General features: G+C 44.8%; 1 protein-coding gene across 1 annotated transcript; it reads right to left on the bottom strand.

Annotated features, from left to right (window-relative positions):
• Positions 1-1,868: 1,868 nt before the first annotated feature.
• Positions 1,869-27,911, bottom strand: glis2b (GLIS family zinc finger 2b). The gene is made up of 7 exons (XM_083931549.1): positions 27,047-27,911; positions 6,347-6,548; positions 6,008-6,138; positions 3,334-3,489; positions 3,077-3,210; positions 2,873-2,991; positions 1,869-2,764 (listed from the first exon to the last, which is right to left on the bottom strand). The coding sequence occupies exons 2-7, from the start codon at positions 6,522-6,524 to the stop codon at positions 2,025-2,027; spliced, it is 1,458 nt and encodes a 485-aa protein (XP_083787675.1). The 5' UTR covers positions 6,525-6,548; positions 27,047-27,911; the 3' UTR covers positions 1,869-2,024.

Here is a 27,911-nt window from a genome sequence, read left to right as displayed (position 1 = left end):
TCAGAAAAAATGTCTCGTCTGAACAACAGCAAAAAAAGAAAAGAAAAAAAGAATGACAACAATATAAAACAGCAATAACTGATCTCTGATTTCTAAGACTGGGTGATGGAGAAGTAAGACCACCAACGTAAGCAGAGTTGGAGGAGTGAAAAGAGAGAGTAGGGTATTCTGTGACAGTCTCTTGAGGGAATGTTCCTTGTGTTGTGACGATCCTCTCCTGCTGACCTTCCTCTCCTGCTCTGGAGACGGCAGTCAACATCATACATGCATTAGCCCTGAGCAATGCAAACCTGGAAAGACCCCACAGCAAAATCGACCCTTGCAGAAAAATGGAATAAGAGCAAACTATTTCTTAAAGAACCATGACTTGGCAGTAACATTTCATAAAACATGTAAGGAATATAGTGTGTGGTAAGTGCGCGTTGACCGCTAAGTCGAACCTTGAGAAAAGTTTTCCCAGACGTCAAATGAGTCTTTTATTTTTTGTCTTTTTTTTGCCCCTTTGGACAAAATAAAATGAGGCAGTTTGTAATAGTGAGGCTTCCTAGTCAGTCCAGCTGTATGTGGCATTGAGTGCATCACACACCCCCCTCTGTGCACAATACGCACATCCCTCTTTCCCCTCTTCCAGGTATTTTTGGCACGGCATGAGACTTGTTGAACTTGGGACAAAACTTCAACCGACAAGGCTAAGTTGGGCTTCGACTGGACAACCACCTGTTTTTCACAGCTGGTTTTGGGTCGGGTCACTTTTTAAAAAACAAGAAACTAGTGTTTATCACCACAGTGGCCCTTTCATACACAAACTGGCCATGCTGATTCAATTACGGGAAAAGCAGCTGGACAATCAACAAGTAAAAACAGTGCGAGTTCTGTAAATGGAAAGCGAGATGTTGTGTATCGTGTCCTACCAGAGGGGGGAGCCTTAAATTTCACTTGTGTAAAAGAGGAAGTTATTGGTCATTGTCAGGTGATGCAGCACCATTTGTCTGTGCTAAGTCTTCAGTTTCGCTCTGTGCCTTAAAAGCCCCTAGTCTGCACGCCTTGCACACTAGTCTGGTGGACTAGGCTGGTCCATGTTGGTTACCCTCCCCAAACTGGGGACAGATTGTCAAAAGTGCTCTCACCCAGTTTATGATACACTGGGGGAGCTGAGAGGTTAGCAGCAGTTTTGAGGTTTCAATACTATAACCAGTTGACACTATCAAGTGCTGTGTTTAATTGAACTGTCTCAGAGCTGAAACTGCAAATCCAAGATAGTTTGAGTTCACTTGCTTTGGTTTGGCAAGCCTGTCTGAGTCATATTAATCACAGCAGCCTGTGAAAAATAGGTCATAACTTTAAAATCAACAGTGGAGACCTATCGTGTGCACATATGCCTAACTGTGAGTGCGTCATTCAGTTTCATGGTGTATCGATCTCACTTAAGCCGGAGGCACACTGTCAATGAAGTACAGTCATAAATACTTATCAATGAATCAGGACGTTTGTAAGAACACAGAGCACTAAGACTGTCACGTTCAGGAAACAGGAATGAATTGAGAATAAAATACAAAATAAAAGCGCAAAGAGAAGCCCATTAGCAGGCCTTGTGAGCCATACAGGTTCCTGAACAGAGTTCTTAGGCCCCAAGTTTAGTTTACCATCAATACAAGAGGCTTGCGTTGTACACTAATTTCTTGTGAGGTGTTCTGTTATCTATTGTTTTGCTTATTGAGGGTTGATGAGTTTCTCTCTATTTTTTTTTGTTTCCAACCTCTCTCTGAAATGCATTGCCTGGAATTGATTGTGCGAGCCAATCCCTATCATCCTTGACCACCCATACCCTCACTATGGCATTCACCCTCCCATCCCAACCCCCTGAGCTCTTCTGGAATGTGTGTGTGTGTGTGTGTGTGTGTGTGTGTGTGTGTGTGTGTGTGTGTGTGTGTGTGTGTGTGTGTGTGTGTGTGTGTGTGTGTGTGTGTGTGTGTGTGTGTGTGTGTGTGTGTGTGTGTGTGTGTGTGTGTGTGTGTGTGTGTGTGTCAGTTGACCACAGCTGGCTTGAGCACCACAGTGCCTGGGGGGATGACCACCCATGACAGGGGATCATGGGATCCCGTGGAGAGGTTCAGGACCCCCCCAGCCACCTCGTTCTCTGCCTCCTCCCCCCGACCTTTCTTGGCCTGTTGGCTCTGGGCCCTGCGCTCACACGAGGCTCCAAGCATGGGCATCATCGGCAGGCCCAGGGCCTGGGAGGGGAAAGCTTGGGAGAGCAGATGAGACTTGGCCAAGCCCAGCGGGGAGCCGTTGAAGGATAGGATGGACGTGCCTCCCAGGCTGCCAGGAGGTGAGCCGGGGCAACCGAGCGTGCTGAGGTCCAGGGGCCGAGGACTGAGGGGGGACAGGGGTAGGGCGCCACCTAGACCCTGCAGAGCATGACCTCCCAGAAGAGCAGCCGCTGCCCCTGGGATGATAATGTGGGCTGCACTCACATAGGACAGTTCGGAATCCTTCCCCCCTTCGACAGCGAGCACTCCACCTTGACTCCCCCTGAGCAGGGAGCCCACCCCACCTGGGGAGCCCTGCTCCTGAGCCACAAAGTGGCCATGGGCCTTGATGTGCTTACGAAGAGAGCTGGGGTCTGTGTAGCGCTTCAGGCAGCCCACCATCTTGCAGTAGTAGGGCTTGTCCACATAGTGTGTGCGCGTGTGCTTGAAGCGGTCGCTGGAGTTGGAGTAGCGCTTGTTGCAACCCTCGTAAGGACAAATGTAGGGCTTTTCACCTGCAGTGAGGAGAAGTTATCCGGAGAATTCATTCACATTCACACATTCATTCATTAAAAAAACATTGATTTTAGCTTTGACATACTGTGTGTGTCTCTACCACTGACCTGTGTGTGACCGGTTGTGTATCTTGAGGTTCTCCAGGCGTGAGAAGCTCTTGTTGCAGGTGGGACAGCGATGGGGCTTCTCATTAGTGTGAGTGCGGATGTGGATGAGCATCTTGTACCTGCAGCCACACAAAAATAAGTTCCTCCTGGATTCCCCCCTGATATGTACACTTAATAAATTATCCAAGTGTATGATTTTCTCACCTAGCATTGAAACCCCTCCCTTTGCGAGCACATCCCTGCCAGTGGCAGCAGTAACCTGAATTCTTCTCAGGCTTGACATGGAAGTCATTGACATGGTCAACCAGGTCTTGCAGGGAGTCAAAGAGAAGATGGCACTAGAGGAGCGAAAAATTCAGCATTTCAAATGAATTGTGATGATAAAGCTATTTTGAACTGATCCTAGTTTGGCTGCAACAGCATTAAAAAAAATGGATTTTCTTCTACATTCTGGGTCTTACCTTCTTCCAGTGGCAGGCCAGTTGTTCATCTGCTGAGAGGTCAGGAGAGGCTCTTTTGTCGATCGTCTGGCCGATGAACATGGAGGATGGCAGGTGAAGTCCCGTCCCTGCTCCGATTGGCACGAAAAACTGAAAGGCCTGTGAGATGTGAGAATTCTGGTAAACAAACAGAAGAAAAAGAGAAGAAGAGCAAAAGGTGTCAATCAACTGCACACATAAGATGCAATAGTTCATGTTTAATGTAATGTGCTTCAAGAAAATACAGCAGACCCTAGAAAAATGGCATAAGACACATGGTGGTTACATGATAAGGCCTTAAACGTACATTATACTCACCAAAATCACAGTCCAAATGATGACTGTGTGAAGGTATGATGCTCGGATGCATGCTGTGATAGCACTCTCTACATGGCATACTTGAGAATACACCATCAGCTGGATGACAAAAATGGGTACTGATGGGCTATGGACGAATAGTCCTTTCGTTCAGGAAGTTTCGTAACTGAGTAAAACAAACCTGAAGTATTTAGTATAAGTATAAGTGGCAGCCATGATAAGAGCCGGTTAAATTGTTCAAGTGATAAGGAAAGGGGCTTTAGTGCTTCCTTTGTTATCTCATGTAGCATAGGATAAACTAAACCATCCTTTATGAAAGGAAGGGAGATAATGCTGTTCCTTCCACAATTCCTTGCGCCAGCAACATTTAAAGCAATGCATCACCATGCAGCGGTTCATAATGATAAGGTGTTTGTCTCTAAATCAGAGCAAATAATTAATTTGTGTTTCAAACATGTTAAATTAAAAACATAGTGTCTTATATGCCCCTTTTTTTAATTGTCAGGACATTTCGCTCCCCTTACCAGTCTCTGTTGGCTATGTTGCTTTTTAAATGATTTCTTTACCCATTTATTTTAATGATTAGAAAATAAGCTTTCAGTAAATGTAAATGTTTCCATGCGCACAGTAATATCACTGCCGCAAATACTGTGGAACATTTAGGCAGCAAAACTAAAAACTGTAGTTATAAACTTGACATGGAAGTCAAAAGCAACTGGACTTGGTTATTTGTCGAGGTAGACGTTTCACCTCTCATCCAGAGGCTTCCTCAGTTCATGTACGCATCTGACCAGGCTGGGACTGGACAAATAACAAGTCCAGTTGCTTTTGACTGAAATTGCTTTGGGGCGAACGATGGCCTGGACAAATGAGAACATTCACAGGCTTGACATGGAAGGGGAACTTAACTAATCAAGATATGCTGTTCACTGCTGTTCCTGGCGCATAATGAGCACAGCTGAGCTCTGGGCGAAATTCACATTTTTCTCATTAATGATATATTAATAATGTATTTATGTAGTAGAACATTGTGGTTGTCATTTCCTAAGTCCTTATGAATTCTCCTCCACATCTTTTCTTGACTTTATGATGTTTTTTCATCAAGGTCAAGGAAAAGTGGTTAAAAAAAAACAGAAGGTAATTTCCTGACTGTTCACCTGCTGCCATGGCCTCTTTTTGTCAATGGAGTGCAGCACTGCTGCTCTTCGAGTTTCCTTCAAAAAATCCACTTCACTTTTTCTCCTGTAGTCACCCCCGCTGTGTGCTACAAAACCTCCCTACATCCCCAAGCTCAGCATGAGAGCTGCAAAATTCACTGAACCTCAACTGGGGCTCAAAGAGCTAATGCACCGGCTTACACACGCACACGCCTACGCTCACACACTAGCTCAAGCATAAAACAGAGAGGAGTCTTGATGAAAAGTGTACTATGGAATATGGGACATAAGTTGGCGTGTAGGGAATCACTTTGTGCACGGCTTATATGAGAAGCATTTACTTTATGCGAGTGTAAGAGGGAGTAACATTGGACAGAAAGCAACCTATCTGTAAAGTGTGATGTGTGTGTACTAGTGGGGTCGGGGGGGTATCTAGGACTATATATAGTGAAGTGTGGGGTGGTTGAATGGTCCCAGCCAGCGTGTCTCAATTCAATTGCAAGGGAATTGATTGGCGGCGTGAGGTCTGCATGGCTGTACCTTATTTTAAATTTGATTATACATGTACACACACACACACACAGACATGCACGCATAGTTACACACATGTCATGCCAGTGGGGCCACTGGGTCCGAGTTGCACAAAGGCACTTGTTAGAGACACAAGTGGTGTTTGATAAGAGCTACCCCCCCCCCCCCCACACACACACACACACACACACACACACCTCTCTCACACACACACACACACACACACACACACACACACACACACACACACACACACACACACACACACACACACACACACACACACACACACACACACACACACACACACACACACACACACACACACACACACACACACACACAGAGTAGCCTCCCAACCCTTGCATAGCCTGATTTCCTTAAGGAGAGTGTGACACAACCCGATGTTGTTCCTGACTTGCTGACCCCAGCAGGCTGAGTCACTCTCCGCTGTAGACAGGAAAGTGTTGGCAACTCACTACTGCATTGAAGACAGTGTTTATTCTTTCAACAGCTCAGAGGTGAACGAGGGGAGGGAAAACAACAGAGGTAGTGGAGGGCAAAATAAAGGCAAAATAAAGGCTTAAGTGGAACAGCTGTACCGGTGTGTAGGTCTGTATGTATGTGTGTGTAGGTTTAGTCATACTCACCCCTGAAGGGACGTAGTTACCATTGGTCATTTCAGGAGAGGTGGGGGTGTGGCGGGATGAGGGAGACATGCTCAGGTCCACTGCAGGGGGAGTGGGGGTGTCTGTCCGATCATGAGGGACCACCTGCACACCTAGGAAAACCCACCCACACACACAACTGTTAAGAAGACCTCTCACCTGGGGGATTTGATATGACGATACGATACATTTCTAGGGATGGAAAAGTTGGTTGATCAGTTGGTCTACCACTGTTCCAAACATAAATAATCAACATCTAATCATCAGCATTGTAACTAGGAGCAGGTTAGCAAGCTCAGACCATGTTTTATTGTTGCCTACCTGTGTGCGGAGATGCTGGCGAGGCAGGCTCTATCACTGCGGTGCCATCGTCTGCCATGCGAAGCTGGCGAGCTCGCTTGGGGTGCAGCGGGGTGAGTTGGGGAGAGCGCAACCCTCTGTCCCGCCCATTAGCCTGCCGAGGGAGCTTCAGGTCCAGGGGCTCGTCCAGGGACAGCATAACCACAGCTTGCCTACCTCCCACCTGCACAAACAGTCACAGAGGGAAAGAGTTAAGCCGAGTGGGGTCAATGTAGGATGCTTTGGTCTTCATATTTTCACACATACAACAAAGTGCTGCAATCCGATGTGAGACAGTGACAGGCTGCAGAAGATAGATTCTCACACCTGCAATATTTCACACGTGAAAGTTTGTTAAAAGTATCTCACATTCCACAATCCCACTGGGTAAATACTCTCCAACAATGGTAAACTGACCATAAACTGAAACACTGAGTAAGCCAAAGAAAAATAAACACACGCATAAAGATCTGAGTGACCCCCTCCTCTTCTTCCATGCTGACCTTTACTCAGACACTCTTCCTGAGGAATTTCTACAATCCAATCCAGATGGTCACCCTCACCGCCAGCCCTGCTTAACCCCACCCATCGGCCAGCCGCTGGCCCTTGCACCCTGTCACATCACCCCCGCCCTAACCCCCACAGTGTGCACCTTCAGACCCCATGGACCTTTGAGACCAACCGGCAACCCCCCCGGGCCTTCAAGTCCAGCTGCACCTACTCCGTCCACCTCCTCCCTTCTCTAAACACACTGACCTCTGGACCCGGCCTGAGGGTTATGGGCAGGCTGCTTCATCTAGTTGTCATTTTGAGTTCTAGGTTTAGTCTTCCTCTGCCACCAGACTGACCCAGCATCACCGTGTTGTACCGTGCAACGAAATTAGCAAATACCTACGCAACCAAACCGTAGAACCCCTTAAGTCAAAAGAATTGAGATCAGGTGTGAGGTATCAGAAACAATCATAAATGGTAAATAATATTTAGCAAATCCTTCGGAAGAAATCCTATTTTTTGAAGTATAGACATTCACACCAGAAAGATCATTTCAAGTTAAATGTAAACAAATGCTGAGTCTATTCTTCTTCCTTCAGCATGCACTACTTCACACATATAGGCGGTGCTAATACAGTACTGTTGGTTTAACGCCAAGCTCTCCATTCAACACAATGTGTTCAGGTTCACTGCTCCTTCTCACCAGCCTCTCACACACACACACACACACACACACACACACACACACACACACACACACACACACACACACACACACACACACACACACACACACACACACACACACACACACACACACACACACACACACACACACACACACACAAAGCATTTTCCGACTACACACTATATTTCTGCTCAAGTTCATGTAGAATAGCTCCCAGTGTGCATCGTGAGTGTAGACACACATACACATACACATACGCATACACATACGCATACACATACGCATACGCATACGCATACGCATACGCATACGCATACACATACACATACACATACACTTACAGAAACACACACGTTATTAATCAAACTGTAATTTCAACAAATTCACCCCCTTCTTCCTCCCTCTCTCTCCCTCACACACATACTGACACACACTCACAGAAGCCACAGTTGGTAGTGAATGGTGGGCTTTGAGAGCGACTGGCCAGGGGCCACATGAGAAAGCCTTGTGTCTGGGAGGCACGGAGCAGAGAGGTCACCAGGTTCACCAGCCCAATGAGGGATGGCCACCAGCTCATACACACGCACACTCGTGGGAGGGGAGGGGAGGGGGGTGTAAAGACTCAATTAGCCATAGATAAGAGGATGATGATACACATACGTACTGATGCAACCAGACGAACATACTGTATGAAGATGCATACAGAGCAGCATTATGGTATTATCCGTAAGATCTTTCTGTGTTGATGTATATACGTACACATATTATATCTATATATATTGTATATACGTGCATGCAAATAGAGAAACATATTGGGAAAGAAAATCCCATCTGATTTATCTGATTATAGACCACACTTGCAAACACATGACCCACCAATCCATCGTGATCTTGACTTCAGAAATTACATTTGAATTGCTCTAAGAAGGGATCTCAGTATGGAGAGGATGATTTATTAGAGCAACCAATAACTCCTTCAATGTACACGGGATAAAAATTGTGCCCATTCTTTAAAAGTCTCATATAGTCTCATACTTTAAAAAAAATTATAAAACAAAAATACTGTGACAGTATTTAAATGCTCAATCCACAGAGAAATGCACACAGAAACTGTATTCGGTGTGGAGATCCACCTACGTCCAGCTACCTGGATCTCCACACCCGATAGTTGGACCACTCCCAGCCTGGTCAGTTGCGTACATGAACTGATGAAGCCTCTTGGATGAGAGGTGAAACGTCTTCCTAAACCAATAACCAAGTCGAGTTGCTTTTGACTGAAATAGCTTTGGGGAAATACTATATATGTATATATCGGTAGAAAGTGACACTACAGTGCCCTTACAGTTTTTCCCCGGCTGCAATGAGAGACGCAGAGAGCACAGATGCCAAAGACCCGGAAACGCTGACCAATCAGAGAAGACCTTTTAAGGCGGGGGGTTAAAGAGACAGGCGCTAAAACTCCATCATTCCCGATTTTGCTGAATCTATCCATTATTCCTCGACACATGCTAAATGGATTATATTCATCAGTTAAACGCAGGAGTATTATGTAATGATAAAGAAGTATAACCGGTAGTTTCTCTAATGATCATTTTGAGCAGGAAGTTGTGTTATGTGGAAAAGCACTGCCATTAGCTGTGAAAATAAACATCTGTAGATCCGTCAGAGCGGATATGATCCTCATTTAGAATGAGCTGTGGTTGATACCACATCTCTGTTTCTTTCTGCCTGGATTGGGTGCGTATGACTGACTTACTGTAACTCCCACCACACAGCCTGCCAAGAATTTTGGCTTTATTGTTTGGCTAAAGTAGCAGAAAATCGCCTGTCATCCACTTTAATCGAGTAAAAGCCCTTACCCTGGGGCACACACTGAGAATCAGCTTAACCTTTCTATAAATCCTACTCCTATCAACTGAGGGGACAAACTGAAAACTGGCCTTTACAGACCTTTTGGATGCCTATAACTCTGGAATATAAATCACTAAGGCGCCTCAAATCATGTGATACTACAGCTCTCACTGTGAGAGCAGAGAGACACTACAGGGGTCTCCACACACAAAAACTCCTCTCAGACAACTGCTCCGCGTGCAAACCATTACCAAACCCTCATAATAGACTATAAAGCCAATTTATTAAAAATATGTCCTTTCCCCCATATTACAATAAAGAGCATTGTTGGTATCATTCAGCTTGCTGGAGAAGGAGAAATAGCAGTTTAAATGAGCAGTTAGCTTCAGTTTAGTGTCCATGTTAGCAAGTCATTTATTTTAGTGTTGAATCTTATTACTTTGTAAGTATTTGCGTGTCATGAGTGGTAATATTTCAGGTGGGCTGAGGTGAAATATATTAGTCTATTAATCTATTAGTTTGCTGACAGAAAATAAATCAGCAACAGTTTTGATAGTTTTTGAGTTTTTGATCATTTAACCCACTTTTCAGGCAAAGCATCACTGGTTCCCCTTTTCTTTGTCTTTTATGAGAGTAAATTGGATATCTTTGGGTTTTGAACAATGTGTCAGATCAAACAAGCAAATTATAAGACACCACCACAGACTCTGTAATCTTATCTTTGATCAAATTTCAGTATTTTCAGACATTTTATAAGCCAAATAATTAATCCAATGATCTAGATAATAATCCTCAAATGAAAAATGTATAAATAAAAAAATTGTAAATTGCAGCCCTATAGCATATGAATACTTCTGAAACATTTTACAATATTACAAAAATAATATTGGACATAAGTACAATTTTTTTGATTACATAAAGGCCGGTGAATTGAAGAAAGAAAATGTACATTTAAAGATTTAGTCACTAACTATAATAATGACAAACTTACATTGGTTCTCAAATAAGAGGGATTTAAGTTGAACAGTGTTTATTGAAAAATGGGTAATCAACCTTTTTATTTATTGATTATTGGGTACAGATTAAAGGTGGCTAAAAAAAATCTTAAAACATTACATGATAAAAATAAACAACCATAAATACAGAATATATTTGTCGTGTAATATTTGTATCAACTAAGAGTACTTTTATTTTGTAGTATAGCATATCATTTTCTGTTACTGGGATGTTGATGATGTTGTTTTGTATACATGGAATCTATCGTGATCTATTTGTCACAACCCGAAACAGCCTCAGACACCACGAGGATGAAGGAAAACATCCGCTGAATAAAACATTGTGCACTGGAGAAGAGTCATTTTGGTGGGCTTTTGATGAAAGCTCACACTGTTATTCACCTCTTAGCGTATGCATCCTCGAAGAGATTTTTACAAAGGAACAGATACGACAAAAACACTTCCGAGAAACTCAGCAGGTCATAAGGTACCTACAATATCCCACCAAACCCAAGGCGGTCCCTACCACACTCGTGTGTTCCCAGTCGAGTTGGGTTAGTGCAGCTTCTAGTGAATTCGTCCCCACTTCTAGATTTACCTCCGCCCACCCTTGAGATTATTTCTTGGTGAAGAAATAGCAGAGACTGGCTGGGAAGTGACTAATGTGGATCTTGGAACGAACTTACGGCATCTCGACTACATCCTCCGAACAGCCACGGTCATGAAGGGGGTTTGTGGGAAATGCAAGAGAAAGAAAAATGGTGGCGAGAAAAGAGAAAAGAATGATACAGTGAAGGAAGGAGTGTTGGCGTGATATGCATGTGTGTGTGTAAAGCTCAGTGGCGGATGGCTGTGAAGTTTGTGGAAGGGGTGTTGGCTGGCCCCCATGCAGACTTCCTCGCTCTGCCGTGGGGTCGACAGTCTCTCTGAAAGGCTGCATTGTCCCTTTTCTCTCTCTCTCTCTCTCTCTCTCTCTCTCTCTCTCTCTCTCTCTCTCTCTCTCTCTCTCTCTCTCTCTCTCTCTCTCTCTCTCTCTCTCTCTCTCTCTCTCTCTCTCTCTCTCTCTCTCTCTCTCTCTCTCTCTCTCTCTCTCTCTCTCTCTCTCTCTCTCTCTCTCTCTCTCTCTCTCTCTCTCTCTCTCTCAGGGTAAACACAGCACAGCAGAGAGAGAAGGAGCAGAGGAGGGATGACCAAAGGGGCCACAGTGAGGATATACGAGGGTGAGGATGAAGGGAGGAGGAAGTGGAGGAGGAAGAAGAAGAGTCTTGAAAGAGAGGTTTGTGCGCGTTCTCTCTAGCAACCTCCGTCACCGGCATAACCCTTTCCCACCCACATCCACCCCACTGTATCAGGAAACCGCCCTTTGATAAGGTGCCTGTGTCCGGGGGTGAACTTGGGTCGAGGTTGGAGGGTGTGGGAGTTGGTCGATGGGTGAGGTAGCACGGGGGGGTATAACATCAGGTCAAAGTAGGGGCTATGTGTTTCAACACCTCCATGCTCTGAGGCTAGGCTCACATGGATCAGAGCTGACCTTCCACCCTTCTCTGACCGATTGATCTTTAGTCTGATCTGATCTGAGAAGGATCGTATATCGGCTCAGACTCCTGGAGAGCCAACAAAAAGCATCAAAGGGTATCAAAGCTGTGCAGTATAAGATGATAATGCTGCAGGCTATGAAATCATATTGTTTAATATTTTATCTTCTGTGAGGGTTTCAGAGAGTGAGAGAGTGTGTGTGTGCATACAGGTTTTGTGCGACCTCCCTCTGAGGTTGGCTGTAACTTAATCTGCCTCCTGCTGTGACCCTGGGAGGTGGTCTGTAGGAGGCAAGCCATCTCTCCCTGGAGAGCTTCACTCACTCTCTTTCATTTTCACACACAAACACACACACAGAACGCAGAGAGAAAAAGGATGCGGTGGGAACGACTAACAGCTTATGATATTGTTGTTGTGATGTGTCAGTGTGAAGGGCTTTAACAAAGTTTTAACACACTGAACAATCATGCTGTGATAAAACTTTACTTACAGGAAGTTCTGGCCTACTTATAGAGAGTTAGTATTCATCCATGCATGTGCAGTCGTCAGTTTCTGTTCAAACTACACAACTTGCTTGTCTTGTGTCAAAAATCTTAAAGTTGTTGTGGTTTTCACACTACCAGCACTGACCAGTTAAAAACCCAGTGTGTCTGATCAAGGGGGCCTTGTGAGTCAGTATCAAACAAACAAAGTTCACAAATCACGCTAGTGCTCCGAGCAGCAAGCACCACCCTGATTTTCCTCCAATCTGGGGCTTTTGTTGTGGAGCTCCAAAAGCTGTCGGCTAGCAAAAAATTAGGGCTGTAAAATCATCCCAGGCTATTTTTAGGCAAATACACTCTTTCACTTTTTCATGTATGACCTATTACTGGAGATTTTCCCAGAAAGATGCTAACAGCCACTGGCGGCTAACACTGATTAGCTTGGGGCATCGTTGAACGCATTAAAACGACTTTTTTAAATACTAATACTGCTCCACACCAAATAACACCAAACCTCTGCAGTAGCATGATATGTCCTTACACAATAACCGAAGCACTATCAACGTAGTTAGTGACATCAGAGTTTATTAAAAGAATGTTTTGAAAGACTTAAGAAAGACGTACTCCGACCGGTACCAGCTCGTCTCGTAATAAAGTCCATTCAAGTAGATTACAAAATGAGAAACAAAAATGAAAGCTTACAACCCAAAAACATTTTATAGGCTGCCATTGCGGTACGATGACCGTGCTCTGATAAACCAGTGGCTTAGTGTTTTAGATCTGGACATTGAGACATCGACCGAGACGCTTAGGCAGAGGGATTACTCTGTCTGCAGCAAACATTTAGAAAAGGACGACTTCATAATTCCTAGAAGAGCTTCTGACCCAAAGAACCCAAAGAAGGCGTGCTTGAAGAAGAATGCCACTGTGCAGCAACTGGCTACGGGTAGACTGGAGGCAAAGATATTTCCTTATTTCTTGGGTAATATACGATTGGTTAATTTGTAGGGACCCTTGCCATGCTACTGTAGAGGTTTGGTGTTATTTGGAGCAGTATTAGTGGTTTAAATAGCTGTTTTAATTAGTTCAACTTGCCGCACGAAGTAATCAGTGTTAGCCGCCGCCGGCTGTTAGCACCTCTCCGGGAAATCTCCGGTAATAGGTCATACACGCAAATAAATGTCTCGATGGCTTATTTGATGAGTGTATTTGCCTAAAAAGAGCCTGGGGTAATTTTCACTGGAATTTCACTTCAAGTCGGGCACTTGGCATCATAGCTCTCTCTTGATAAACCTTTGTTAGAGGTCTCAACAGGCCATCTAGTGTAACCTGGCGTGCCCTTGTGACCCTTCAATCAGGGTGGAGCAATGGTACAATATACAGCCCAGAACAATATATACGCTATTGCAAATTTTATACATCGGCTCATAAGTGACAAGAATTTGCTGTAAAGAACTGTTTATTTTTGTAACTGTAAAATGTCCTGCTTAGTGCATAGGTTAGTCATTAGTATTTAACAGTCTATTAAAAAGTGTGCTTATCAAAAATATTTAGCGATGTTTTTGTTCAAAAATGCACTTCTCAATTTCAGGGCTATACTCGCAAGAGCTAGAAATCTTCTAGCAACATCTTCTGCAAAGTTAAATCACCAGTATAGTATTGCAGTCACCAAATTGAATGCACTAAAGGTAAACAACTCTGTTTAGTAAATGTGTTTCCATTAGGTTTTATAATTATCCGGTTTAGCAGTGATGTGTAAAGACCTGCAGTTGCAGCATGACTCATGTCTAGACCTGCTGGTTTTTCCATCCACCAGGTGGGGAGCAAAGGGTCAAAGGTCACTTATTGAGGCGTGGGTGCGGTGTGAACTCTGACCCCTGACATTTGGGTTTTTACATCTGTAACTGGGCAAAGAAGGAGTTAACAACTTGGCACTGTTCAAGCAGGTTTATGTTTACAATACTCTTGGAATAATTGGATTTAGGTGATCAAAGCATTTGCAGCTTTCAAAGTAAAATGATTCCCATTTGCAATTTTCCTTAAAATTTACAAAGAAAGGTGAGATTATTCAGAGTGGGTTTCATCCATTATCACTGACAATGAAAAAGACAATTAGACTAAGGTGAGGCAGGTTAATATCCAGTTATCAGTATGTTTGTTACTGATTGGAGACACACGAAAACAAAGGGAACACTTCACTTCCACTTCTGTCATTGCTGACGTTTCTTGAGGTAATAGCTGAACGATCCCACCTCCGCTGACACATACACATTCAAGCTACAGCCCCTGCATACGCCATCCACCCCTCAGCCCTTATAGATCACTCAACAAACAAACACATACAGCTGAGAGGGTTTTTTTGTTGTGCCTGTGTCTTCTTCAGCCAGCCGCCTGCTCAGACAGGAAACCTCAGTTTCCACTCCTCCTCCTCCTCCACCTCTCTCTCTCTTTATCCCTCTATTCTCTGCTTTTATATTTCTCTCACATGCTCTACTTCCTCTTTCAGCTTGTTTTTCTCTTCCACTCTCCATCTCAATCTTCTCTCACCTATTACTGTAACCCTGGCTTTAATGGTACATTAATTGTCAGATTATTATTTCCTCTGTTCACACCATCTGTACAGGATAATTTTTTGTAATAAAGATAACTCACTGACTTTTTTCATACTGTCAATGTAACCCCCCCCCCCCCCCCCCCCTTCTTTTTACCCCTTTGCAAAAAAAAAAAAACGCACACACAGGATAGTACACAGGATTATGTAATAGCAGCATGCACGGAGAACCGGAGAAGGAAAGCACTGGAGTCACAACAGCTGCAATACAGACAGAGTGACACGTGTGTTCACATGCTTCAACCCAGGGAGAAATAAGCACAAGATTGTCACTTGATCCTTTAGAGTTTTAGAGAATATGAATATATCACCCGGGAAATTAGTGTGAGCATGCAAAAGCAAGTGATAATGATGCAAAGGAAGCAAGGAAAGGGAAAAATCCAAGACAGCACATGAGGCAGGAGAGAGTGAAGGAAGGAAAGAAAAAAAGGAGGGATAGGCAGATTGAAGGAGGGATAGAGTGCAACAGGAAGCTTCTCAGCAAGCTACCGATGGCCTCCAGCCAGAGCGTTCAGACACTGAGGAATTCCAGGCAGAGGGCAGGCAGGGAGGGTAGGTGCCAGGAGGGAGGGAGAGAGGGAGGCACAGAGTGAGGAGGGCGGGTCGTACTTGTGGTTTCTTGTCAACAGGGACTGTTACATGATTGAGGCAGAGCACACGCTCAAAGTGATATCTCTCTGTGTTGAACATTAACATTTCTGTTAGGATGCAAACTTTGGTATGAACAGTCTGACTCTAGCTTTCCTAGATTTCCAAACTTTCTGTTATGAATTATGGGACATTTAGGTACAAAGCTGAGTAAACTTGAACCTCGGTGTAAGTGTCTAAGTGGTGCCTTAGTTTAAAAATGAACAAGTTGCAACATACAAAGATGGCACTGTTCAATATCAAAATAAAATTGATGCCATGCACTTAGAGCCAAAATTGCGTAGGGATTTAGTCAATCCACAGAAAATTCATTAATAACTGATTAGATATTGATAATCAATTTATAGTTTAAATTTTGTTTCAGGCAAAAATGCCAAATATTTGATGAGTCTAGCTTCTCTTTGGCTTTTATAACTGCTGGACTAAATAATACCTTTGGAGTTGTTACCTTGAGCCCCGGGAAAGAACTGGAACGGGACATTTTTCAAAACATCTTATAGACCACAAATGTAATAACTGTCAGATTAATCAATAATGAAAATATCCATTGGTGCAGTATGAGAAAAATGATGAACATTTAAGAATGTAAACATGTTCTAGTAGAAACACAAAATTCAAGTATGAACCTGAAAATGAGCGTTATACGTCCGCTTTAATTTGACAGAAAACACTCCAGCAGACATTGCATCTTAACAGCATCCAGACAGACAACATGACAGCAATTCCACTTAGTCAACCGTATAGCGAGGTTAGGCCTGGAATCATCTATAAACAGCCATCTGACTGAGATTTCACATTGTGTGAGTAAGCCTTATGACCCGCTCAACCAGGGGATTATCGCGCGACACGGTGACCTGACTTGACATTTGGTGGGGGTTGGGGATGGATTGAATTTCAAGGGGAAGCATGCATCATCAGATCGATAACGTTTCTTGCCTTTAGCGAATAAGAATTTGACTTTTTGATGTGTAAATCTCCTGAAATTTGTTTTTCATCCTGTAATTCATTTGAAGGGAACAGAGTGTGCAAACATCATGAGAAAATCTGTTCTGCGTTAAAAGCAATCAACCAAACTATTTTGACAGAACAAATAAAAAAGAGAAGAGGCAGGTGTAGGGGGGAGAGCTGCACGTTGACATGAAGCTTGGAGACTTCCCCCAAGCCGCAGTCAATTTATTAGACTCCCTAGTAGCTGCTATATGACATGAACAGTATGTGATTGAGGGGCCACGTGTTACAACATGTGGTTCGAGTCACCGGTTAGTGTTTCTCCCACCTACTCCCATTCATAATCAGATACATACGTTTTTAATCAACTAAAACAGTTTTAATCTATACTGTAGCATCAGGACAGCAATCAGCGGCAAATGGCTTATCCTCCAGGGGACGCTGACTCAAGAGTGTTTAAGCAGTAAACCTACCCAGCACTAATGCTTATGGCACTTCGCACAATGGTACTGAAGGCTTTGAAGGGTAGTGAGTATTCTTACAATAACGTGGGGCATTTCACAACATTGCAGTTTAGTAGTGCAGCGATTGGCGGCGGGGAAACCAATGAACGCAGCAGGAGGCCTACCACCATCCGTGAGAGGGAAGGAGAGAAGAGAGGGGGAAGAGGAGAAGAGGGGAGGAGTATGTATTTCTCTTTGCACTCTGGAAATTTGATGGACATCTCCACTCTGGCTTACTTTGACCTTCCACCAACTCTGCTGGGCCTCTCTACCTCCTGCAGTCTACTGAATGCTGTTCCTCCGACCCTCACTCCTCCTCTCTCATCTTTGCTCTGCCACACTTCCAAATAAACAAAAACTTGCATGATCCCCCTCAGCCCTATTCCCTCTTGACTTCCTCCTCACTTCCTCAGGTACATCCCCATCATTACTCTTCTCTCTTCCTATCCTTCGTTGATCCCCCCCCCACCACCACCACCACCCCCCTCTCTACCGTTCTCTTCCCCATTTCCAGTCCATTCCTGTGGCCTCTTCACACAGGCAGTGATGCAATCCTCTGACTCCTGAGCGCAATCACAGGGTCTGGAGTCGGCTCGCCAGCCAAAGCAGGGGCGTCACCGCACCACGCTCAGTAGGAAAGCAACAGAAGAGAAAAGAAGAGAGGTTGGGGGAATGAAAGAAAAGATGAAATGACGCCAATGAGAGAGGGAGGGAAAAACAACAGTCTGAGGCGGCCAGCGATAAAAGTTAACAGCTCTGTTTTACAGTGCATATTCACAAGTAAACTCGGGGTAAACATGTTTTGTTTTAAGTGCTTGTGGTGAGGTGCGTGGGGGTTATTTTTGACTCTTGTTCTCTTTAAGGTGCCGGTGGGACTTCTGAATGGATTTGATTCTGGAGGAGCGAACAGCACAACATCCCAGCTCGTTGCCCTCTCGTCAGCCCACTAACCAGCTGTGTCTGTTTTGCTGGATAGGGTCTGTGTTTCGGAAGTGATGGTCCGTTGCTACTCCCACACTAAATGCTGTCATTCCAGCTGACTCACAGCAACATTAGCATTATTCTAACTAGCTAGATTGGCAGTATGAAATTCAAGTAATATTTGTGGAGGAGAAACGTTGTTAGATCTAGCATTTTAACATAATCTCTGGAGGTATTTTGTTCTCCAAACAAAATATTCCTTTTCTCTGTATGTCCTCGCTGAGAAAGTACAGATGATATGTGTTACCACTGTGGGTACATAATGGATATACAGTGGTATGCTAATCCCTGTAAAGATGCATGAATGCAAAGACTGATCCTGGTCTCTCCTGAAAAAGACCAGTCAGCTCTGATCGCCAGCGTTTCCGTGTCTTTTGCAACTGCTCTCTCTGCGTCTCTGCACCTTCATTGCAGCTGGGGAATGACTAGTAATAGTAAATTCCTGAATACGGCTGTGTGCATGTCTCTGTGGATTGAACGTTTTGATACTTTCACGGTATTTATATGGCACCTCAACCTGTTTTATAATTTCAAACTCACTTTTTTATAGTACAGGACCTTTAAAAGGGCCAAACTTAAAGCTGAAACCTTGCAATTCTATGTGCAGATGTGCATGCAGGTATACACACACAGGCATTCACCCCTGTTTTGCAGGCTTTACAGGGGCATACCGCCCCTAAAGGCAGAAGAAATGAGCACAAGGTCAGGTTAGGAATGCAAAGCACTGGCACCTGCCTAAATCTTTAAAATTCCAGGTTCCCTCTGCGCGCGCACGCACGCACGCACGCACGCACGCACGCACGCACGCACTCACACACACACACCCACACACACACACACACACACACACACACACACACACACGCACACACACACACGCACATACACACACACACACACACACACACACACACACACACACACACACACACACACACACACACACACACACACACACACACACACACACACACAGGCCGCTCCCTAAATCCCTGGGCATGATTTAGGATTTAAGCCTTTAGAGATGGCTTCAGACCAATATGAAGTACACAGGTGTGCACCCAAAAACTTGATGATGTATATAAGTCATATACATATATTTGTGAATCACCAGCACAGCTTCAAACTCCTTTCAAAACATAAATGAATGTACAAAGCAGCTGCGATTGAACTCAATAGGAGATGTCTGTTATATTCCCTCACTGGTGTAAACCCAGCACCAGTTCTAAGCCACTGGGTAGGAGGGGATGGGAGGAGGTCCAGAAATCTCTTTTTTTTGTCGTCCCCCCCCCCCCCCCCCCACACACACACACACACACACACACACACAGTTAACAGCAAGCTGGGGGCAGATTAATAGGGGTGACATGAGTATGGAAACTGTGGTACGATAAGCAGCAAAGCCAGGGTATATTTCAGCAGCAGTCGCTGGGCCAATGTGGTCTACCCTCCCAATGAGAGATCAGGGAAAGAGGTATGGAGGCACTCACATGCACACATGAACACACTGACTGTACAGTCTCTTTATGTATACACACACACACACACACACACACACACACACACACACACACACACAGCATATTGGCTATGTATTGTGGAGTTCAGACCAGTTCAGAGCGCTGTGGTACGGCTTTGGGAGGGGTGCGCCTGTCTCACAGTCATTTCCTGGACGGGAATATTATGGCACCACACGCATGAGAAACAAACCCCTTTCGCCTTTACACAGTGACCCCAGCCACTTTCATTTGCTTGCAACTCAATAAGCCAACAGCACACAGTAAACTCCCTGGGAAGCAAGTCTTCTTATACAATAGCCTCAGTAATATGATCCCAACAACAGCTTTATGCAACACGGCCTCAGGGAGGCTGGGGGCAACACATGGGGTGGGTCGATGGATGTGCTCTTTAGCGGCGTGTGGGGTAGCTGAGGCCTACGGACATGTCTAAAGTGTCCTAACTTTTCTACTTCTTTGCCTCAGAATAACTTGATGGCCACTCCCTGTCCCTGGAGAGGGCTGGGTGACACCTGTGCACCAGCCGTGCTGCTCAGGAGAGAGCCAACAAGGGGTGGGGGCACAGAGAGCCAGATGTGTTTTAGACAGGGAGTGTCCGTTGGTGTGTGTTTGTTAGTTTATATGTGTGCTCAAGTGTGTTTATGTACAGAGAGAAGGGACAGGGCAGCGGCTCGTCTTCCAAAACCAAAGCATATTGAGAGGGGAAGAAAACAGGAAGAGGGAGAAATACAAAACAGCAGAGAGCAATTAGCAGACAAAGTGACGTGACGTGGTGTGTGTGTGTGTGTGTGTGTGTGTGTGTGTGTGTGTGTGTGTGTGTGTGTGTGTGTGTGTGTGTGTGTGTGTGTGTGTGTGTGTGTGTGTGTGTGTGTGTGTGTGTGTGTGTGTGTGTGTGTGTGTGCATTGGGGGGCATACACACTGCAGGGTAATCAAGAAGCTCCTGCTCCTTTAAATGTGGGTGTGCCCCCCATACTGTCTGCTATACCTCCATTTCAGCCCTTCTGCTTCCCTCACCATGATCTCACATATGTATGTACACACAAAGCCGGCGTTGTCTTTTACTTGTGAGGCTGTGCCAACTTAACGGCCGCCCTGTGTTCTCCCTCCTCACATGAAGCGCCTGTTTTCTCTTGAGTAACCCTCCACCCCGTGTCCCTCCCCTCCCACCATGGCTGGCATAATGACAAGGTCAATATGATGGTCTTCTTTCTCCTTTATCTCCCTCCCTCTCCATTTCTCTCTCTGTATTTTGTGTATTCTAGTTCAACTAAGTGACAGGCTCCACCCTACAGCTTTTATCTTTGCGGCTCCATCCAAGAGAGAGAAACAGAAAAAGAGAGCAGAGAGACAGATGCAAAGGGACAGATGGAGGGCGAGTGAGATGGCGACAGACAGAGTTGTGCATAATGCTGTAAAATGGAGTAGCACCAAACTCTTGATTTAAATTTGTTGGAGTGGGTGCGATCTGTTGGAATCAAAAAGATCTGGAGCAGATTCATCTTTTGATTTGGCGAAAACACTCTGAACAACAAGGACTGATAAATGTGCCGTGGCCATACAGTATACCGGCGGCATTGAGCAGAATGGGCCTTAGAAAGGATCTCAATTAGTGCTAAAGGTCAAGGCAATACCCATGCTCTTACATACTCCGTCCTGAATCAATACTGACATTTAGAATCAATTAAGAAACAGCAATGCTCACCATGACAGCACTATTTACTGAGACCCCAGCAAACAAGGAGAAAGGGCATTTAGAGGCAATCAGACGCACTATTTGAGAGACAGGCTCTCTTAAGATAGTTACTGGTCATTATTGAAGATGGAAGTCAATTATTAAAACTTTTAGCAACCAAATAAAAACAGCGAGGTCAAAATAAGTCTTTATTTCACAAAATGTAACCCCAAACTTAAAACATTTCCATAAGGCTCCCCTCATTAGAAAAAAAACAGCCACGGTACATATGAATTAAATTAGTGCTGGCAACATCTCCACAACACCACAGAGAAGGTAAACACTTACAGGCCAAACTTTCTCTCTCTCTTTGACTGCATGTATAAGATGGAGAATGTCTTATATAATGTAAACGTCACTTATGAAGCTGGGGGCTCATGGAAAGTGGGAGACGAAAATGCGAGGGAGGGACGGAGGGAAAAGAGGGAGCAGAAGCTTAGCTAAAAGCAAGGAGGAGATGGAGTTCCAGGCAGTTGGGGAGGTGGGGGTGAAGGGGGCAAAGTCTGGAAGCTAGCTGACAGGACTGGATATGCCCAGACAGGGAGCCGGGCCCAGGCCCAGACTTGAGAGCCTTATGTGAGCCTCAGAAATGCCTAACCCGTCTCTCCCTCATCCCCTTCTTTAAAAAACACCATCAATCCCTCTCCCATGTCTCTCCCTTCTCAGCATGTTATTCCTCACCCGTACTTACAGGCAGAGCCCCTCCTCCCTTTCCTTTCTCTTCAAACACGCAAACACACACACATGCATACCTCAGGCATACTAAACTGCTGTCGGGCTATTGAGGGTAAACTTGGAGAATTCAGGGTGTTGGCCAAGCAAGTAAATAATAATACAAACCAGCTGTGTCTCCACTTAAGCTGCGTTGCTGTGAGCACATTACCGTACAACTCACGGCTCCTTGAAGTGAGCCCTCACATAAAAGCCTCAGCTACATCAAAGTTTATTATCACCTATAAGTGATATCAAAGCTCCAATTTTTGCAAAATTTCAGGTTCATACTTGTATTTGGGGTTTCTATTCGAATATGTTTACATGTTTTAATGTTCAAAAACACATTCTTTTTCTCAAGTTGTCTATCTGAATATACCTGTATTCACCCTCTGTGTGAAACGCTCTGTTTAAGTGTCTGTCTCTTTACGCCCTCTGCCAGAAAAAGTCTTCTCTGATTGGTCAGCGTTTCCGGGTCTTTCATCATCATTGGAGCCAGGGAATGACTTTGACTGCACTCTAGTGGCACTTTCTACCTATATATATTGTATAGTTATGACATCAAAACCTTAAGGAAGTCCTGATGGCTCATTTAAAGGCACAGTTTCTGAATACGGCTGTGGGAATTTCTCTGTATGTGTTTTGATACCTTCACAGTATTTTTTTGACTCTACGTCCTTTACAATAAAAAAAATGACATGAAAATCTCACTTTTTACACAGTGGGACCTTTAAAGAATGTTGATTTAAAACTGGCTTTTCCTCTTTTCCCTCCACCCCTTGAGCTCCTTTATGGCTGTTATTCTTCTAAGTTTTGGCGTCAATTCTGTATTCTTTCTTTAAGTTTTCCTCGTCAAGTGTGCCCTGCCCCAGACATGGTCTGCATATTGTCTAAAGGGCTCTGCGAGCTGAAAGTCTCTCACGATAGAAACGCTGAGCAGGGAGCACAGAAGAAGCATTAAAGAGAATGAGAAGAGGTAGGGTGGGGTAGCTGGAGTGAGGCACTGAGTTGTCTGTGTTTATTTTGGAAATGCAGGCCTGCAGACTTGCAACAGAGGAACTGACCCCTAAACTTCACCGTGGCACATCCTCACAGAAAGAGCAAGAGGCCTGTGCTCGTTTGGGATGTCCCATACAGGTGATTTTAAAAAGGGTAGAGCTATATATTGCCCAAGGGGGCATTTTAACCCACCCTGGGGACTCAGGAATGGTCTGCTCCAGGAGGAAACAGTGAGGCCGTGAGGTGATTAGTGGTTACAGTTTAACTGGAGAAAAATGCACGCTCCATGAGCCCGGCCAGCCAGGGAGCAAAGCGGTATGCACTGGTCTCCTTCAGTTTGCGAGTCAGTGTGAGTCAAGTTCTGTATCCGCTCTGTCTATTCTTAATGTATGGGTCCAGGAGTCTGGCCGTCACCCCACATGGACACATCACACTGCAGCACTCCAAAGTATGAGTGCGTCACCTCCACTGCTATACACATGGCAATAATTAGTGATACGGTATTTTGTCGAAAAAATGCACAGAGCTGAGAGAGTCATCCCCTGTCATTTTCAAGTTTAACCTTAGTTGAGCCATTGAAGCAGCTCTGTTTCAATGAGTTTAGTGAGTCACATTGATGACTGCAGCCCTGTAGCTCATATAAAATCCACTCGTTTACAACATCAGCCGCGGAATAACCGGAGAATTTGCCAAAAATGATTTACAAAGTAAGGTCAAGTTAGTGATTAGTAATAATGTGTGGATTGTGAACCTGAATCGCGGCAATCTGATGGTATTATAGAAGAAGAATTGATAATGAAAAACAAATCATTCATTTTAACAGGAACATTGTGACACATCAGAGTGTCCATGGGACTGACGTACAAGTAAATATAATATTCAAAACCGACCATTGCATCATATCATAAACCAAAAAATATTACATTAATTATCAAAAGATACACATAGAATAGCCTTATTGTGTGTGATTTGGTTAAAGAGATAGTTAAGTAATACAGTAGTTTGGGAGGAATTTTCATTCAGAAACTAATAAATGCCTGAGGACAAACATTTTTTTTATGATTTTGGTGTAGTCTTAAAAGCAATATAAAGCTATCTGGACTCACTTGTTGAGTGTCTATGAGATCACATAACATAATGATCATAATCCTATAGGCATCCAGGAATCGAGCGAAACTAAGCGAGTAAACTAAGCGAGTAAACTAAGGGAGGTGAAGAGGTGCCTTTTTTCCAAGCTTTGCCTGACGAGAGGCCCACAGTCACAGACTTTAAAAACCCCTGTCATACACCACATCCTCTGCCAAGCTCATTCCACTGCAAGGGCACATTGCTTCATCTGTCTACCTCATACATCTCCTCTGACATTTTCAGACCAATCAGCGGTCAACAGCTCCGGATGTGCAACTTCATTCAACATGACATAACCTAATGTTGTGGTCACACTTCATCTCTCGAGCACCCTAATGGGTGAATGACAAATTGTCTGATTAGAAATCGTATTGCCACCCAGCTCTTCAGGCTCAAAGGTCATATCCATCACAGGGATCTAAAAGTGTCTCTTATCCCTGTGAATATAAATGTAAGTGTGCATCAGGTGCCTTGTTTTCACTGCATGCTGCCTCATTCACTGACCACTATAATCCTCCATCCCCTGCTGTTGAGTTGCCTTTCAGCCTGACCGTAATCCCCAGCAGCTATGAAACCCCGCTGTGATATCAATTCAAACACTCACACAGACTCTCCCACTGTAGTTTGGACCACTTACATGCCATCCAATTACTGGGAGCAGTCCTCGTCCTCCTCAAAGTTTTTTTCCTCTGATGGAAAACATATTTCAGTGGCCCCACAACAGGCCGACAACACTGTGAAAAACAAAACTTACTGTTGTGGATTTTAGATGAGAGGTTTTTTGTGGCGCCACACTTGCAATCTAAGAATTAACTGAACGTGCTTCTTTTTACATTAGATGCGGTGAACTTTTATTAGCCTGGTTTAAGGCATTAAGTACAAGTGCACTGTGGGTTCCCACCATCCCTCTACCACATGCCTCGTGGTTGTTCTCTGACGCAGGAATATGCCATTAGGGTCCACCTTTTCCACCATAAAGCAGCTGCCTTACCCTCACACGCTTTGGGACCTCAGGGTGCTATGATGTCACACAGTTGTGGTGCGAGGCAAAACTTTCAGGCACAGAAACATTGGCAAGGTGACAAACAACACCCCTGATTGGATGACCTCATGGTATATCTTCTCGCGTACTAATTGCAGCAGATGAAGCGAGCTGGTGACATATTCTCACCAAAACTCTTGTGCAAGCTTTCTGCGACCAGCAGCTGTCCAAGTACCTACATCTGGCCGAGCATGCAGTCAGGACGGGAAATGTACAGCAAAAAAAGGCGGACTACACAAACACGCACGCACATTCTGAGAGTGTGGAATGCCACCACGGGGATGCACAGCTGGACCCCAGCGGACATCTGGCTTTATGATAGCGCTGAGAGCCTTTTCTCCGCAGTGACTAAGTGCTGTCTAAAAGAAGTATTGCTTGAACAACCAGTGTGCCGGTGGTGATAGATGCCTCTCCCCATTTTTTCTTTCAGATGAATGTTATAGTTGACCTGCGGCTGAACTGATCAGCTGATTGAATAAACATTGTGGAGAGCAGGCTGTGGATGTGAGGAGCACCTGTGCTCACAGTTCAGACAAGGGTTATGGATTAAATAGCTAGGAGGGAGGGGGGGGGGGGGGGGGGGTCAAAGTCCTCCCTCTGCACAAAGCCTGTGCGACCTCTTTTGCTGCTCCTCTTCCCCGCAGTGAGGTCCAGTGGGCCCATAACCAGACTTCCTCCAGTCTCATCTAATATCTGTGCGACGGTTTCTCTAATGCACCGACGTATTATATTGTTCATACAGTCCCTCACAGTCACCTTGGAAATATACAGCCGTGGTACTCTGATCCAGCCCCCTGAGTGTGCCTCGATCTGCATTGTGGCCTAATGCTTTTTAATGATCAGGCCTTATTCCACTCCAGCACAGGGCTTGTTAGGTCTGCCTTGGCAGGGCTCAGCTCTTTCCCCGGCATCTTCTGGAACAATGGGCCCATGGGAGGCAGCCAATGGGGAGAAGGTCCATCCCAAACCATGTCCCAGTGTGCACACAATTAGGCTTAGGGACAGTGGAATTGCTTAATTGGAGGAAAATAGCTCTTTATCTAGGCCTCTGAGCCTGTGCTCATCCTTGCCCCCTGCACTACATGCTTGGCCTCAACTAACTTAGTAAAGGTCTAAACAAAAAAGATAACATGGCAAGATGTTACCTAGTGTGTGAACCACACTGGAAAGAGGTTATTAAGTCTCACGTAACACGTGTCAGCATTAAATAATAGCATACTTATAGAGTAAATAAGTAACCATGCTTTTTTTCGTGGATGTTTACTTCATGTGGGGGTCCCAGTTTATTTACCAATACATCACCACCGTTTTAAGTGCATGTCAGCGGTCTGTAGACGTTGAACTCCTTATCAGATGTTGTGACAGAACATCAGAGAGCTCAGTGCAAGCCTGCTTCTTGCACAACAGCTGGCTGAGCCGTGATGAACGCCCATATATAGGGCAGGATTTGTGAATACTGATCTAAAATGTCTCAGGGTTGAGGAGGGGGGACGCTAATTCAAGAGAGGATGCAGACACGCGTAAAATTAAAAAAGGTCGCTCTCATGTTGAAATTGGTACTGACACGGTGCGTAAATGGCACAACCGCCAGTAAAGCACGTCCGCCACGACCGGCCTTGAATATGTCAGTGTGGGGAGTCCGGGCTGCAGGATATGGGCGCACCGCTGGAGAGAGTCTCTGAAAATAGGTCACTACCCTGTTTGAACTCGAGCAATTTTTCACATTATAACAGCGCACGCAGACCAATGTGGACACATAAGACAACAGACACAATATACTCGACTGACATGCAAGGGAAGGGTCGCTCCTCGCTTACCTTACAGGGGAAAAACCCGTGGATATGGCCGAGATATCTCCGACTTGGCCCCCCTCTTCCCGGTGCAAACTTCGCACGCAAAGTCCTATGGCTCAAGCGGCGTCGGTGTCAAATGACTCCTCGTCTATTTGTCGCTTTTTCTTCGATAAACGCGAAATATAGAGCTGTTTCGTCTCGAAAAAAAGATTTCTAGGTGTCTGGAGAGGCGGTCTGTTCCCAGACCATTGTCAGGATTCTTTCTAAGCATGGGAAAAAAATCAAACATAAGCTCAAACGCAGCGTATGTGACAGCTGGTTGTTTAAATACAGACTGATCTATGGACTGACAGCCTTGTCTGTTGCCGTGGGATGATATATATTCTGCATGTTACCAAGCCACTGGAAACCGGTCAAAAAGTGTAAACACCCAAATCCGTAACCTTAACTGTTCCCGCTGAGGAAAAAAGAAGACCACTGGTTGTGTTGTGCATCAAAAAAAAGCATGGGTGATTTCTTCCTAAATTCAAAGCGCATCGCTTAATGGCAACGCTGGTCAAGTGGGGGTCTCCTATGGGTGGTCGTGCTTCTCCTGACGGGGTGGGAGTGCAGTTCAGACCAGAGGGATGGCACGAAGTGGTGGGTAGGGTAGATAGGGCGGGTTGGCGACGGGGTGTGGGGTAGAGGGGGGAGGATCTTCTCCTTCTTCGGTGCTTTTCCAGATGCCGAGGTGGGGCTGTGTGCTTTCCTTTCTCGCAGTTATCCTCGTGTCTTTCCTGCTTTTTTTCTTTCTTTCTTTTTAAATGTAAATCTCTAAGCACTCAAGGAGACGTTGAGTGTTGGTGGTAGTCTCCCCCAAGACCGTCTGAAGCGCACAGACAGCCGCCCG

Source organism: Echiichthys vipera (assembly GCF_963691815.1).
Source record: "Echiichthys vipera genome assembly, chromosome: 17".
Classification (NCBI taxonomy): Eukaryota; Metazoa; Chordata; class Actinopteri; order Perciformes; family Trachinidae; genus Echiichthys; species Echiichthys vipera.
Note: the sequence above shows the minus strand (reverse complement) of the source record. Positions and strands in the feature narration are given on the sequence as shown.

Coding starts and splice junctions, on each gene's coding strand:
- glis2b (XM_083931549.1), bottom strand. CDS start 6,524: ATGCTGTCCCTGGACGAGCCCCTGGACCTGAAGCTCCCTCGGCAGGCT. Junction 6,139..6,346: donor GCCAGCATCTCCGCACACAG/GTAGGCAACAAT, acceptor GGGTTTTCCTAG/GTGTGCAGGTGGTCCCTCAT. Junction 2,992..3,076: donor GGGAGGGGTTTCAATGCTAG/GTGAGAAAATCA, acceptor GTGTGGCTGCAG/GTACAAGATGCTCATCCACA.